This window comes from Ambystoma mexicanum, chromosome 10 (assembly GCF_040938575.1).
Source record: "Ambystoma mexicanum isolate Mex_15411 chromosome 10, UKY_AmexF1_1, whole genome shotgun sequence".
Classification (NCBI taxonomy): domain Eukaryota; kingdom Metazoa; phylum Chordata; class Amphibia; order Caudata; family Ambystomatidae; genus Ambystoma; species Ambystoma mexicanum.
The window spans coordinates 767578359-767595494 of record NC_090932.1 but is presented as its reverse complement, the minus strand read 5'-3'; the positions used below and the strand labels follow the sequence as shown (position 1 = coordinate 767595494).

The window sequence follows — 17136 nt, the reverse complement described above, 5'->3', positions numbered from 1 at the left end:
AGCAGAACAAAGGAAGTCAGATGCTGTCAAATTTGGCAAATAGCAGAAGAAGCGTTTTTCGTAACAAGTACATAATGGCATTTATTCAAAGGGTTCACAGGGACTAGGTAGGCCACCTGAAGGGTTTCAGTGTCTAGGAAGTATGTCCTTCGTCCTGGGAGAACATGGTTGTGTCGTCCACACCAACATGACTCAAAAAGATCAGGAGTTATTAACAGCAACACAAAAACTGCCTAGGTAAGTACCCAGGACATAGTACCTTCTATGATGAAGAAGAGCGATGTCACTGGCGGGTACCCAAGGTAAGATGACAGCAGCTCTGGTTCGAGTATCCGGCCTTGGTGGCTGGATGAAGAACTTTTTGTGGGAGCAGATGGTAAGTCTCGATCACAGGGATAACCAGCAGCCAATCTTCAGAACCCTTGGTTGTGAAGGCTTGACACAGGATTTGTACCAGTGCCGGTTGTCACATGGCAGACTTTCTTCCTCCTTTTGGTTCTCAACTCTTCTGAGGGGACTTCTACAATTGGGATGGAGTCTCTGTAGGCCCAGGCAGATGCCCACACATTTGCAGCGGCAACCTAGCTCTATGATATGATACACCACAGCAGTGCCAGAGTTCCCAGGGTATTGTGATTTTGCAGGCCTTGAAGGTCAAAGCACCTCGTGGGATGGCTCAAAATGTAGCAGGTCTCGAGTCTGGTTAGGGCCACCAGTCCAAGGAAGGAAGTTATCGGGTCTGAATTTTTTGTGTTACACAGAGAAAAGGGCTGGAGCTGCAGCGGGAGGGGGCTGCAGACATCCTTCTTCCTTTTTCTTCAGAATGTTTCTTCCAGTGGTCAACTCTGGCTTCAGCACCAAGACCCTCACTTTTATGCAGCAACCAATCCAATCAGCATGCATGCAACATTCAAAGTTTGGGCGATGGCTGTCCCAAGGGCATAGCCAGGCACCCAGTTAGAACTGGATCAAAGCAGACACACTGGAGGACAAGACATGTGGAGTTCAGTGTCACATTGGCACCTCCGGTTGAGTTTACCCAATAGGAGCGCATCAAAGACAAAGCAATGAGCATGACTTCCCCCACCGAGGTTAGCAGAGCAAGGCTCAAGAAAAGGCAACCCATTGTGAGTTGGTGAAAAAGGAAGACAGGCACAATTGTAGATCAATGGTGACCCATGTGTCCTTTACCACAGCTGTGACAGCAGTCTAAGTGTAAAAATCACGAAAAGTCAGTCGAAAATATCCACTGCCACCAGCCACTCAGAAAGTTACAGGAGAACTGAGAAAAGGAATACAATGTGTCCCTTTCAGCACTCCACACAATGTGGTGTGTGCAGATCTCAAAAAAGAAAAGCATAGGTAAGATAACAAGTATCCCCCTATCCTGGTAACATTATGTTAGTACAGGAAAATAAAAGAAAACCAAAGAGGGAAGCTCAAGAAGGTTCCAGCAACACTGCACAAAAGGTGCTGTGTGCTGAGATAGTAAAATACAGATGCCTCAAAAAGATGGACTAAAGCAGCCTCCCTCAAAGATAAATAAAACGGGATCGCAGAATCACAGAACAAGAATGAGTGAGTGAGGAAACATTTTCCCACTCACTCATGAGAGTCAGATAAAAACCCAAACGTCTAGCAAAAGTGATGAGGGTCTCACTAAGTGTGGAGAATTACACAATAGATAGAAATTCTACCTAACACTGTGTAAGCATTTATGTAGTTATGGAATGCGTAAACATAAAAAAGGAAATGGACAAATATGGAAGTGTCACTAACTTGAGGGAAAGGAGACAGCTTTTCCAATGCATACGCTACAAATACAATTTAATTTGGAGATTTATAAACAGGATGACTCAAATTCAAGAAAATGATTCAAAGAAGTATAGTCTTACACCAACCTTAATTGAAAAATCCCTGATGAATCTCTGAGAACAATTTCTAGGAGATAAAACATGTTGACAAATATTAAGTTTTTACAAAAAGCCAAACTAAGCGTTCTTATTGACGACAAAGAAATGTATTAATTATGTGCATACCATTTATTTATTTGGAGTTTTCGAGTGTGTTACATGTGTTTAAAGCTGTTTCAGTGACTCATCAGAGGTGCATGCATTTTGTGTGAGCTGATTCCTTCATAATAAGGTAGGTGAACTCCACGCACTGCTAACCTATAGAGCATATGAGTTATGTTTGGTAATGGATTAAAACAGTTGTCTAATCAGTTGGTAGATATTCCATTAATTAACTTGTATAACTAATTAAATGATAACAGATAGGGTTACAAAGCCAATCGCTAAGACAACATACATGTGCTATTGATGATCGTTATAGGAAAAGGGCACATTTGTAAGGTGATGCTAGTATCTTGCTACAGATCATATAACCCTCAAGTTTGGCCCTTCTATTCCCATTGCCAAACATTGTAGCTATTTGCTTAACCCAGCGTTACTGTTTTAAAGTGAATTTCTATAAAATGTGTGACAAGATTCCCATCCTGAGTATATGGACCAGTTTAAATATGAGTCACAGTATTAGCGGGTGTTGAGCCCACCAGGGGTACAGGCAACCCTTGATTCCATTCCTAGGTCTCAGGACTCTGGCAAGGGACTGTCGCATGGACTCAATATTTGCCAGTCCTAGGAACCCCCTGCCCCGGTAAAAGAGCATAAAGCGCTTCATAGCTGGACCCAAATATACAAAATTGAACATGAAGCTTTTCCCTTTATGGGGATCCCTCCAATTGCCTTTGGCAAATATAGCATAAGGATAGATACAGTTACCAGCTCCCTTTGGAACTTCAAGAGAGACACATTTAGTGGTCCAATGAACCCTCAATTCTAAAATTCAACAAACACAATCTCTCAAGGCTATGACTCCCAGACACTGCGAAACCAATATGTCAAGAAAGGTTACATCGCCATATCTCACTGTTGAGCACATCTCATACCAAGGAAACATTGTATCCATCTTGCCGCTCACCTGGCATCACAAATTAATCAGAGGAGTTATACATTGTAGGATGTTTCCAGCTCTAAATGTACATGCTGACCCAATCTCGGTGCCGACATCGAAAGAAAGGGTCAGCATAGAATGTGTAAAATCAAAGATTGGGGCCAAGCCATTAAGCCCAGATGAGCACAAGGAGCATCCAAACACCCAGTCAATCTCAGCCTTTACACAATTAAATATTGCAGGTGCATATACTCTGTTAAACACTCACAAAAGAGTACAAATGTAGACCGACACAGTAGCTGAATTTATGTTGTTGGAGCTGGCAGTGTATGGTGATTGGAAAAGTTTGGCCTCTGTTATGAGGACTGTTGAAAAGGAGAGGGGGAGTAGGTGTGAGGAGGAGACAACAGAAGCTTGAATGTGGTGGTAACATCCAGGAGAGATAGTGAAGAACTGGGGGGGGGGGTAGCTTTAGTAGGAGGGAGCAAGAGAGAGGAGGAGGAGGAGGTGGTAGCATTTGGAGGGAGAGGTGAAAACAAGAGGTGGTGGTTGTACTGGGGGGAGCTGGTCAGGAAGTCAATAACAGCATGAAGTTTCCAGGGTGCCGGGTTGGACATAGGCAGAACCAGGTGGTGAGAATAGATATGAAATGAGGACAGGAAGATTAGCATCAGTTGAGAGGGGTAAAACGTGAGGTGGGTCAGGAGCAAGAGCCTGAAGTTGGGAAAGGATGTTGGATTCTAGAGAGTGGTGGTAGGACGCCTTTCTCCAACTCCAACTCAAGCTATAACACAAAATACAGGAAAACGTGCAACATCGAGCCAACACTGACCCCACCCAGTGATGGCAGGACTTGGCACCCTAGGGTAAGAGACTTTGTTTTGTGATCACTAAGACTTTTCTGTTTCCTCAATTTAATTTTGAGTTGAGCCTTTTCACTTGTAAACCACACACAGTGCTATTATCAAGATATGTCTGCATGTTTGTAAATAATGTCCATCAATATAATGCAGCTAATTATCTGAATTCTTAATCAAAATTGTAACCCCTAAGCAAACCACTGAATCTACTTGCTTTTTCAAAGACCCACATCAATTTTGGGGAAATTAATGACTACGGAGGACACCGCTAATGCTGGAGTGTTTGGGAGTGCTCCAATGCCGCTTCAAGCAGAAATTGATATCCCATTTCTTGTGGGAGGAGGGAAGAAGGTTGTGTGTGTGTGTGCGTGTGTGTGTTCATGTGGGTTGGGGATTGTTCAGGTCATCAAGGAGGGCACACAGGCTTGTATTGTTCTGATACCATTTTCATTATTACTGTAAGAACAAACCTTCTTTTGACTTTCTGTGGAAATCTTTTCCCTTCTTTCAGAAATGAGTATGGGTAAACTGCAATTGATATGTCGCTGACATTCAGGGAAACATTGGAGACCAGCACTTTTGCCTGCCTGATGTTGGATCATCTTAAATGCATATTGCTAGCATATGCAGATGACTTTTTTCTTTTTGATTGCGCACAAAAGGGATTACAGCAAGTGATGAAGGTTTTTAACAACTATGCTTTGATCAATTCTATGAAAATTACCCTGCAGAAAACCACAGTGATGCAGTATACCCGTAAAAGGAATACAATGAACTACAAGTGGTCCTTCTCATCAGATAAGCTGCTATGGGTAGATAGCTTTGTCTACCTTGGTTATCCAGTACTTGCAAAGCCCCATAGATAACAGTATAATGAATGGATGATAAGTAAGAGAACAGCGCGTTCCACCCAGTTATGTACAATCAACACCAAGTATGAGACATGCTCCTTTATTCCCTTATTGAGATTCTACGAGGGCAAATTTGTACCAACAATTCTTTATGGTATCGAAGTACAAGCCCTCTCGGTTCTTGATATCCTCCCAAAGCTAAAAGGACTCCTTTGGCGAAAAGCATTAAGGCTACCTAACCCCATGCCCGTGGCAGCTATAAGATACAAACTAGAGATTAGATCATTGTTGAGTATGGCTCATTGGAAAATCTCGACCTTCTTCTATAAACATTTGTACCACAGGCTGATACCTCATTTGAGGATGTAAATGTTATTAGCCATGAGTACAACGTGTAGTCATTATCTAGCCTCTCTGAGTTCTTTTGTAAACTATTGAGGCAGATGGACTGCACTGATACTGATTTGAAGAGAAACCCAGGTAATATAAAGCGTAAGCTTCATGGGCTCGACTCGATGGCGACGATTGAGTGCCTCCATGGTTATGGGTCATTGAAACATCTTCATATGGAGCATAGAAGAGTGGATTTCTGGCACTGGTCCTCTTACTCTACCCTTATCGAGCTATACAAGGCTATTCTTAAGATTCAGGTTGAGCCTGTTCATAACCAAACAAACACTGGTTAAATATGGTATATTGGATGGTGGCAAGGACCTATGTAGCTTTTGTAATAACTCAAAGGAGAGTGAAACCTTGAAACATCTTTTGGTATACCGTCCTGCCCTTCATGGGAAGCATATTGTATCATTTAAGAAGATTGTGCACTCTGCTGTTTCGAAAGATTGTGAGGTTGTGTGTGAGTTCTGTTTGCTAGGGGCTTCTACTTCAGTTGTTTTGGCAGTGGTTGATTTTATGAAATATTTGAATTTGGTTTACTGTCTGAAAATGCTGCATGCATTTATTTTGTTGTATTGTGTCTTCCTGACCATGAGTTTGTTCTTGAGATTGTTCTTTTTCTTTACCTTTTTTGTTATCATTGTGTATGCCGAAGGTTATGATTTAACCAAATGACAATAACAACGTATATTCTTTTTCTAAACAGCACATTATTGCATAGAACTGAAAGCATTGCTTGCGGACCACTTGATTAATACCATGTGGTAAATACACAAACGACTCTCCTGTTTCCATGCTATTAGTAATCCGAACAGTGCTGGGCAGTTTTTAGTATGCCATGTCTATAGTATACCAAGCGGCTGCTTTCTTTTTTATCCATAATCTAAAGCATCTGCGGTGCTAACCTTTTCATTGTGTCCTCATTACTGTCCACGTCCTCGTCTGACATCTTGTGTGCCTTGGAACTCCTGCTGAGCGGTCATTAAAACTGCAAAGGTTGATGATTGCGTGTTTCCCAATCAAGCGTGTGGCAGAATTTCCAGGAACTAGGCTACCACAAATGATGCAAACCTCATACATAATCACCGGAGCCTTGTTAAAGGAGGTCTTGAAAAAATGACAAATTGACACAAATAATTGTGTGAAATGGGCAGAATAAAATGACAGATACCTAAACCACTTCTTCTTTCTCAGTTTTTCCAGCTGGTATCTTACAACCACCCTTCTTCAGCGCATCACAGCCCAAGTCATTGAATTATGGTGGCATAGGAATGGTCATTGGTCATGAAATCACACATGGTTTTGATGATAATGGTAAGCTACTAATTATGTTTTCTTTAATTGATTGCGTAATGTAATGATGTTAAAGAGGAACAATTGACAACCCAGATGTTTGATGATCTTGTAATGTCTTCATCATGCATAATGGCAGAATATACATATAATCGCCCGCATTACATTGTGTACATATATAAATTACATTGCATGCTAAATTTAAGGTTACTGCTGTGAACTTTATGTAGGCAAATGTAGAAAACATAAATTCCTCTGTAGCTTAGATGCTCATCGCCACAAAAAAAACACCCAATTCTGCAACTCATTTTGGCAAATATTAACACAAATGGCAAATTTGGTCAAGCTTTGTCAACATTTTAATACCCAAATTGCTGAAAAGGCGTGTTTTTTGCATTGAGATTTTGAATGATTGTCAGGAGGGAATGTTTATGGAGAGCCCAGTGATTCTGCATCTGGTTGTGGAAAAATGTTTAGCTTCCTGTGCAGCTTTTATATTAGCAGAAGGAGGTGCATATGTATTGTGGACTCTCTCAATTAGACATTTATTATTGTGTAGGGCGGCCATCTTAAAGGTTATGAGAATATATTCTTATTGGAGTCGAGTGCTTCAAGCAAGTTGAGCACTAACATTGTTGCCTCGTTGCAAGTCTGATTGGGGACAGCATTCAAATAAATCATGGGGAATGATGATTACTTCAATGTGCTCAACCCAGACTTTCACTAATGTAACACAAACAGCTATTTTATTCTTGCAATCAAAATACTATGCTGCCCGAATACATTTGTTATACTTCAATGCTACATTTTGATTTTGGAATTAGTGTTGTGAAAAATAAAATGAACACCAAGCCCAGTGTGTATTACGTCCAAACATACAATCCTTTTTATAAAAAGCATATTCGTCAAATATAAATATCTATGGTATTTCTTACATTTCCAGACTGCTCTCTGATGTTATGCTTAGCAGGCTGCAACCCTGTTTGGTGCAATGTTTCCCTTTAAACTTTCGCATATGAGTATTTTGAAAGAGTACAGCAGGAGTGTACAAGACTGTAAGCACAAAAGTGATGGGTGGAAGGTTTTGAATGAATCTGAACCACTGGCATTGCTCTGGGCAACCTTCCACACCACCGTTTTTTTAGCCCGTCTGAGCCATTGCAAAAGGGGTCCAGCCATATTCAAATCAGTCAGGTACTGCCACCAATGGTAGCAGCCCAGCTCGAACTGCTAGGCCAAGTCCCCTCTGCACGGAAACACAAGTAACCCCAGGCATGTTTCGGCCTTGTTGGGCCTCCTCAGTGAGGTGCAGCTTGATTCCCTATGGCGCAGCGAGCAAGGGACCCACGTCTGGGCATACCCTCTCTCACATAGTGAGACAAACAGTAAGCACAAAAGTGATGGGTGGAAGGTTTTGAATGAATCTGAACCACTGGCATTGCTCTGGGCAACCTTCCACACCACCGTTTTTTAGCCTGTCTGCGCCATTGCAAAAGGGGTCCAGCCATATGCAAATCAGTCAGGTACTGCCACTAGTGGAAGCAGCCCAGCTCGAACTGCTAGGCCAGGTCCCCTCTGCACGGAAACACAAGTAACCCTAGACATGTTTTGGCCTTGTTGGGCCTCCTCAGTGAGGTGAAGCTTGGTTCCCTATGGCGCAGCGAGCAAGGGACCCACGTCTGGGCATACCCTCTCTCACATAGTGAGACAAACAGTAAGCACAAAAGTGATGGGTGTAAGGTTTTGAATGAATCTGAACCACTGGCATTGCTCTGGGCAACCTTCCACACCACCGTTTTTTAGCCTGTCTGCGCCATTGCAAAAGGGTTCCAGCCATATGCAAATCAGTCAGGTACTGCCACCAATGGAAGCAGCCCAGCTCGAACTGCTAGGCCAGGTCCCCTCTGCACGGAAACACAAGTAACCCCAGACATGTTTCGGCCTTGTTGGGCCTTCTCAGTGAGGTGCAGCTTGGTTCCCTATGGCGCAGCGAGCAAGGGACCCACGTCTGGGCATACCCTCTCTCACATAGTGAGACAAACCAGACTGGCTATCTTGGATATTGTATGTTTGCTAATTTGCTAGTCTAACTAAGACAATTAGACAAATGTTTTATAATTATGAGTTATGCAGGAAGTGATCATTAGAAATGCACATTGTGTACAATGTCATCAGTGTACAGAAAAGGATATCTGTATTTTCTCATTCTTGCATCTATCTACAATGGGTGAGGTGGCATTAGCAAACGCACACTTGACTACGCAAATCTGACCCTTAAGAAAGAGACAGGGACCGGCCTCATTACGAGTTGGGTGGTGTGGTATACATTGGCAGTAATACAGTGGTGTTACTGTATACAGCTGCATTACCACACCACCCAACTACGAGTTTGGGGGTATGGTGGAGGAAAAACTTCCAACACAAAGCTGCAGGTAATTCCTCCACATTACTGCCCAAATTCAACCAAATCGACAGTATAAACGCCAGCAGTAATACTGCCAAAACCCCTCATGGAGTCCTTTGGACACCATTTAATGGGGACTAACACTGCCTACCACCACTTGCAATATGGCAGTAAAACCGCTGGACCAAGTGGCAGTAACGGTAAATCAGTTTGGTGGTATCTCGGCAGATTTACTACCAAGATACTACCAAACTCATAATGAGGCCCATAGAGTATGCATGAGAGGAAGAGAACACACAGAGCGGGTGTCTGAGAGAGAGAAAGTGAGGTAGACATCGATCGAGAGAGAGAGAAAATGTCACACTGAAAAATGTGTTTTAATAGCTGCTTATGCAAAAAGAAAATCTTTCCCTTATGATATCTGTTTGTTTCTCGAGTCAGACAGCTGTCAGCATGAGGCGGGGACGGCTCTCACAAAGGTGTACCTCACTACTCAACTACTCAACTCTCCTCCACATAGAAAGGAATCAGACAATTACTACGCCGGGTTTACTGCGCCGGCCCAATATGACGACTCTATTATTAATTTTTTAACCCCATTTCTCAGAATATATATGTGGGGGATGGGGTAAAGTAAATAATTAATGTTGGGGGAAATATGGAGGGTTGCGGGGATATCCCCCTGCATATATAATCTGTGAAAAGGGGGTCAAAAAAAAGAAAAAAAGTAAGCATTTTAGGCTGGCGCAGTAAACTGGGTCGCAATAATCACATAGATCCCATAGAAAGAGACAAAGAGTGAAGCATAAAGAGAAAGAGAGCGAGAGAGAGAAAGGCGAGAGAGAGGGATAGAATGCTAGATCGGAGCATGATCCTCCCGCTACAGCTAGTTACGAGGGCCTCATTTCGAGTTTACCTGTGAAGTAAGAGACTAGCGGTAGTTCCATTAGCCCCACTTTTTTGCGTAGTAACAGAACCACTGCCACTTTTAGAGCACCCTGAATTCCGAGTTTGGAGATAAAGTGGAGGATCATATATATGTGGATTCCCACGGGGGTATTACAGCTTAGAACAAATACACCAAGACTGGGATCTACACTGCCTTGCCACTACTCATTATCCTGTGGCAAATCCATGCGACACATAAGGCAAGACTGGGATCTAATCTGCCTTGCCACTACTCATTATCCTGTGGTAAATCCATGCGACACAGAAGGCAAGACTGGGATCTACACTGCCCTGCCACTACTCATTATCCTGTGGCAAATCCATGCGACACAGAAGGCAAGACTGGGATCTACACTGCCTTGCCACTACTCATTATCCTGTGGTAAATCCATGCGACACAGAAGGCAAGACTGGGATCTACACTGCCTTGCCACTACTCATTATCCTGTGGTAAATCCATGCGACACAGAAGGCAAGACTGGGATCTACACTGCCTTGCCACTACTCATTATCCTGTGGTAAATCCATGCGACACAGAAGGCAAGACTGGGATCTACACTGCCCTGCCACTACTCATTATCCTGTGGTAAATCCATGCGACACAGAAGGCAAGACTGGGATCTACACTGCCTTGCCACTACTCATTATCCTGTGGCAAATCCATGCGACACAGAAGGCGTAATGCTGAATGAGGTTGGTGGTCATTGTGCAGAGTTATCCACAAATCACTGCAAATTCGTAATGGGGACCTAAATATTTTAGAACAAATCAAACAAAAAGGTGAGTTAAGGTTTTATTGTATTTAGAGATAGTTTAAACCGTAACATTGGCATCCCAAAAGTTTGTAAACTTTACCTTTTTTACAGCTGTTTACCTTACATTTGTGTTCATTTATGTTGACAAATCATTTCACAAACAGAAAAAAGAGGGTTATAGATCAGATTAAGCAGACTTGGACCGCTTACGCCGCAACCAATATCCCCTCCAATTCACCACACGAAACACCACAATAGACACAATACCACAGTCAGAATTTATTTTGGCAACACAGGGTTTCAATGCCAGTCACACAAAGTCAATGTGGCAAATTATCCAATAAAACATATCTAAAACATGTATTAAGAACATAAGGCTGACCTCACATTTCGCAATGAATGTTTGAAATACAAAACTTCCTGAACACATATTCCTGCCCCAAACCATGCATTCACAAAGAGAGATCTGTTCAAGTTGTTTGGGTGGCAGCACAAATGAATGAAAGCGTCATTTGTTAAGAATGAAAAGATGACACATGTTTTGCACAGAAGATGCACGTGGTCAAGGCGAGGCAAAACCTGTGAGTTGCAAAAATAAATATACATTTTAAGTTCATTGTACGGAATCCAAACGCCTAACTGAAACAAAATCTTGAATAAACAAAATCTGTACATGCAAAAAGACTGAGACAGGCTCCCATTCTGTCAGCAATTTTACCACATTTGCAGCGAGCTAAAACACGCTCATTTACATGTGATTCATAGCTCTAAATATAGTGACACAACATGGTACTTATTTCAAACTGATATAGCAATCAGTTAAATAAGATACAGAAATGATCCAAAGGTTTTCACATAATGTGGGCGGATAGCTCACGAGTGGGTGGTATTGCAGTAAATGTGCACTGATGTGAGTGAAATTGGCAATATGGCCAACATTTCTTGTGCAAAAGCACATTCTCGCAATACATTTCTGCACCAGGGCAATGTTTGCCCTAGTCCTAATCCTTTGCTTTGTGCAAAAATGCATTGAAAGAATATGTGTTTTGCACCAGGGCAAGTTGCTAATTGCATTTGGGACAGCACAACGTTTCTGTAATACCATCAGACTCTGACATTGGGCCTCATTACGACCCTGGCGCTAAGGGGTCTGCGCCAGCGTTAGCTGCGCCAACCCCTTACCGCCAACTACGAGTTCCCGGAGCGCCATGGTCATTTTTCCGCCCGCTTTTTGCGGGCGGAAAAATCCATGGCGCTCTGGGACCTTGGTGTTAATTACGCCACCGTAATTTACGGTGGCGTAATTAACTCCTTCCCCACTCCCATTATACCCTATGGGGCCGAAATGGGAATGGGGAAGGGTAAATGGGTCAATGGGGACTTACCGCCCCGCCGACCTCGGAATGGGGCGGTAAGTCCGCCATCCGCCATGGCGTAAAGGGACTTTGCGCCATGGCGGAAAAGTCCGCCGATGGCGGAAAAAATCCGCCAGGGTCGTAATGAGGGCCATTGTGCCGAAATAACTTCTGCTTTGCAGGAGTATACGTATAAGTAGTGGCAAAACTGCCTACTCATCCCCCACACTTCTACAAACCAGCAGCGATCCCAGTCATAAAGGTAAAACAGGCACTGCTAAGAGATATACCACCTACGCCTTTTGGTGTAACATGGGCCGAGGTAGGGCTGCACTCTCAGAAGGAGCGGGACTGTGACTCAGTAGCAACCCAAACAAAGAAGTACAACAGTCCAAAATAAGGGAATGCCATTCAAGGCCTATACAAATATAACCACTTTGAACACACCCGTGTAAGAATGGATTACTAATGGTGTATGGGGACAAGGAAGAGTGAGGTGGGATAATGCAACAGATGAATATTGGGATACTGGGATGAGGAGGAGCAATATGAGGGTAATGCAATATATTACTTATGTAGTACTAGGAAAATGAAGAGGGAGGCGCTGGTAAGATTGCTCAGCGGGTTGAGCGCTCGTTGCTGTGATCTGTGTTTTATCTGCAGGTGGCAGTTCAAATCCCTGCAAGGTCGACTCAGCCTTTCATCCTTCCGAGGTTGATAAACTGAGTACCAGTTTTAATTGGGTAATAATGTATGTAAATATGTTCCATGTATAGTGCTTTGGATAAAAGTGCTATATAAATAACACATTATTATTATTATTATTATTATTATTATTATTATTATTATAATTACTGATGGGATACTGCAGTGTGGAATAGGAAGGGGCAGTGGGGGACTTTGACAGGGAACAGTGAGGTGTGGGTAGTGGGGGACTGTGATGAGGAAGACTGTGGTGGAGGTAGTGTGGCACTGTGAAGAGGAAGAGTGAGGTGCGGTTAGTGGGGACTTCAATGAGGGATGAAGAAGAGTGTGGTAGGGTACTCAGGGACTATGATAAGGAAGACTGAGGTGGAGATACTGTGGCACTGTGGCACTGTGAAGAGGAAGATTGAGATGGGTTACTGGAGGACTGTGACCATGAAGAGTACGGTGGGGAAGCTGGGCACTGTAATGAGGAAGAGTGAGGTGGGGGAAGTGGGATACTGTGATGAGGCAGAGTGAGGTGGGAGTTGTGGGGGGCTGTGACAAGGAAGTGAGAGGTGTGGTGGAAGGGATTGTGATGAGGAAGAGTGAGTTGGGTAGTGGGGCACTGTGATGAAGAAGAGTGAGGTGGTGGCAGTGGGGGGTTGTGACAACAACGAGTGAGATATGCTAGTGGGAACTTTAATGAGGAAGAGTGAAGAGGGGTTAAGTGGGGGACTGTGATGAAGAAGAATGAGGTGGTGGTAGTGGGGGGCTGTGACAATGATGAGTGAGATGGACTAGTGGGAACAGTAATGAGGAAGACTGAAGTGGGGTTAAGTGGGGGACTGTGATGAAGAAGAAGGAGGTGTGTGTAGTGGGACACTGTGATGAGGAAATAGTGAGGTGGGGAAGTGGGACACTATGATGAGGCAGAGTGAGGTGGGATCGTGGGGGGCTGTGACAAGGAAGAGAGAGGTGCGGTGGAAGGGACTGTGATGAGGAAGAGTGAGTTGGCTAGAGGGGCACCATGATGAGGAAGAGAGGTGGTGGTAGTGGGGGGCTCTGACAATGACGAGTGAGATGGACTAGTGGGAACAGTAATGAGGAAGACTGAAGTGGGGTTAAGTGGGGGACTGTGATGAAGAAGAATGAGGTGTGGATACTGAGACAATATGATGAGGAAAAAGTATTGTGCGGCTAATGCCATGGATTACTATTGGTGTACTGGGCCAAAGAAGAGGGATGTGGGAGTAATGACATCAATTACTGTTGTCATGATGGGGAGAGAAAGAGGGATGCGAGGGTAATTATATGGATTACTACTCGAGTACTGGGACGAGTAAGAGGCATGTGGAGGTAATGACAGATTACGGTTGGGGCACTATTGTGAGGAAGAGCGAGGTGATGGTAAAGGTAGAGTTACTAATTGGTTAATGAGACAAAGGAGAGGGATGTGAGGGTAATAGTAGTGATTACTATTGGTGTAATGGGACGAGGCAGAGGGAGGTGTGGTAATAGAATTTTTACTGCTGATGTGATGAGAAAATCGACATTGTCACTGTTAAATCACGGGAAAAGTGTCCAATCAAAACAAAGGCCCTTGAAAACATCCACCTGCTTCACTCGATCTTCTCTTGCACACTTTTTACTTAATGTCATGAACCAAATAAAAGCTTTCCGAGCTAATACAACACCCCAAAGAATACTCGCTGACGACACATCATAAGTTAATTTAGGAAGCAATCCCCTTAATGTTTCTTTTTAATAATAAAACCAGGGATTGCTTCCTAAATTAACTTAAACCCCTCGTCTTTCCATTATTAGCAATCACTGTGATTGCCACATCTCAGTATATTATATTTCTAAAGTATTTACAGTTTCTTTTGCTTCTCTAAATGAATCACGTTTCAGAGCAAGATCTTGGAAAAGCACAAAAAAAACACTACAATATCTCCAGACCCAGAACCTTCACAAATCATCCTCTCTTACCCTGCCCACATGCTCCCCAGCCTCAAAACCACCTTACTCACATCCCTTATATCATTTCAGGGCAGTTTCCTATAAAAAGCTAATCTTGATTTTCAGAAATGAAAAGCCAGAGGTCTAGCAATGCATGATAGGAGATATAACTAACATATATAACAGGATCACAATGCTCTGCCAAATAAAAAAAAACTACTGGACTTCCAATCCAATTTAGGCTTGAAAATTGCTCCCTGCAGTTATGAAGAGGGCTTAAGACACACATGTTTCTTGCTGCCTTTGGGTCACCGGTGACATACTGACTGGCATCTTTGGCACTTAGTTTACTCTTTCTCCTTGCTATCTACTCGACGGACAATATCACGTGCAGACATGGCAAAAGCTTTAAATTCCTAAAATTAGCTGACACTGGCACAGAGATTTACAATTTCCACTGGGAACTCATTTCCTTTAAGTTCTCTGAAGCATCTCCAAAGCAATGTGAGCACAACAACATTGCTTAACCAATAAGTGAATGGTTGTTTGTAGATTGAACTATCCCTAACCTCCCTCAGATTCACATGCTCCCTCTGATGTCAGGCCGTTTTCGGGTACTGTGAAGTGGCATACGACACTGCCAGCCTGGCTGGTGATGGAGAGCAAGTCATTTGGGGCATATTCAGCTCGCCTCTCACCCGCCTCTTCACCGTCTGTAATCTCGTCATTAAACCTCTATAAGTGATAGTTCCAAAACACAACGTCATCATTCACCAATGTACCTATGTACTCAACTGCCCATCACAACTAAATGGCCCGAATTGGGATTCTGAAACTTGGACAAAATCTCCCCCAAAACGAATGACCTCCTTCATTTCAGTTACGCATTATAACATTTGGTATTTGGGTGGGTGATGTGCAGGGTAGAAGTGTGAGGGAACGTCCTGGTTACCATGCTTCCCAGTGAGTTCACTTGCTTTCTGTTTCAGAGCTGCTGACATAGACCAGTTGCTCAGTTCTGCTTTATTAATGTCTTATTTATCTCATAAAGGTCAAAGTTCACTACTTTCAGCCTTTGGAGAGTAGCAAAGTTAAAGAGATCGCTGGTTAGTTGAACCCTAACGGAAAATTCCAGCCCCCTCCCATGTATCTCATAGCCTCATCATTATTTCTCTGACCACCATGACAGCATGTTTAATATCTGCACTGTATTAAACCCACCGGCCCCTACGTCATTGCAGACACAGTAATGGTATTCGACTTTATTTGAAGTGCCTGATAGGGTCTTAGTGGACATGTAGGAAAATGTTTTATATTTTACTCAAGCCAAGACCAGAAAGGGATTACATTGGTATCAGTGACCTAGAATTGCATCTATTTATAATATGAATGCAGTTAAAATATTCCTAACATTAGTTTCTCTATTAATATCGTTATCATTAAGTGTTTTAGAAAAAAGTGTAGCGTTCAGCAGCAGAGTGGCCTTTTTGTGACATAGCCACAATGGGTAGGACAAATGAAGAGGGATCGTAATTGATTGGAGAGGATAGGATAGCTCAAGGGCAATGTCCTCGCCTTGGAAGCAAGATGACACGGAGCAACATAGGTTCGATCCCAGGGTCCGTGCTTAGAAACCTCTGGGTACTAAGCGCATTATAAATAATCTATCATATATGAAGAGGCAGGTTTTCAGATCCCGGCAGAAGGAAGTATTTTGGTAATGGAGCTTCCTATTAAGGCTTGCGTTCGTGGTACTAGACTGCTTGCCAGATCCTAGCATGAGGGCCTTTGCGAGGGCTTAGGGCCACCACCCCAAGCCTATCTCAGAATGTGGGGCTTACTGCCATTCGCACGCACCTCACTTTGGCATATGCTAAAAGTGTGGTGTATGAGTGTACAAGGTGCTGTTAATCACCGGTAAACAAGAGCTGCCATGAATCAGCAGCAGGGGAGCAAGACCCTTCTCATGATCCCTCGAGGTGGGATGGGAGGAGCCGTCGGGGCACAGAAGAACTGAGGTGGCCCATGTGCTAAGTGGGCCTTCCCAGATGGAAGCGGGGTGATGTTTTGGGGGCAGGGAGAGGTGTGCGGGCAGTTGAAAAGAGCTGGGAGATGACAAACCCACTGGCATATGGGGAACCAGCAATAAGTGTTCCTGGAAAGCAAGGTTTTGTCAGGCTATTCAGGCCAATGTACCATGACACTGATTGGCTAACATCCCCACTTACTACTGTTAAAAGCTAAAATGCAACTTCCTTCACACACACACACACACACACACCCCACACCATTTAAACTGTTGTATGATATACTGCTTGGTAGGTGTGACCTTGGAAGCTGTTGTAAGTCTCATTGACAACAAATCCGAATTTGGTGACTCTCTGTACTCTGAAAATATTTGTCATTTTTTGGGCACACAATAGGTACAAATGCTTCTGGCACATTGTATTCTGTTAGTACTAAGTGCTCACACTACCACAACACTTGTCTCTACAGCACTGTCTACATAACTAGAGATGCCTCTCCTCAAATGTGTTTCCTCAGTAATAAAGTTCTATCTTAAAATAACCACACCAAGTTTGCTCTTAAGGCATGTACCCAGTATGAAGCCAAGTATCAAGGCCAGTTAACTCTCTATGTTCTGATCATAAATGGTATTGCCTGCAAGTTCTC

The 17136-nt window shown here is 43.3% G+C and overlaps 1 protein-coding gene across 4 annotated transcripts in view; it reads left to right on the top strand.

Moving 5' to 3' along the window:
- MME (membrane metalloendopeptidase) overlaps positions 1–17136 on the top strand; it is a 589667-nt gene that overhangs the window by 463000 nt on the left and 109531 nt on the right. For all 4 annotated transcript variants that reach the window (XM_069618415.1, XM_069618414.1, XM_069618413.1 and 1 more), the window contains exon 18: positions 6257–6376. In XM_069618415.1, the coding sequence (XP_069474516.1) occupies positions 6257–6376 (120 nt within the window). The remainder of the gene's footprint in view (positions 1–6256; positions 6377–17136) is intronic.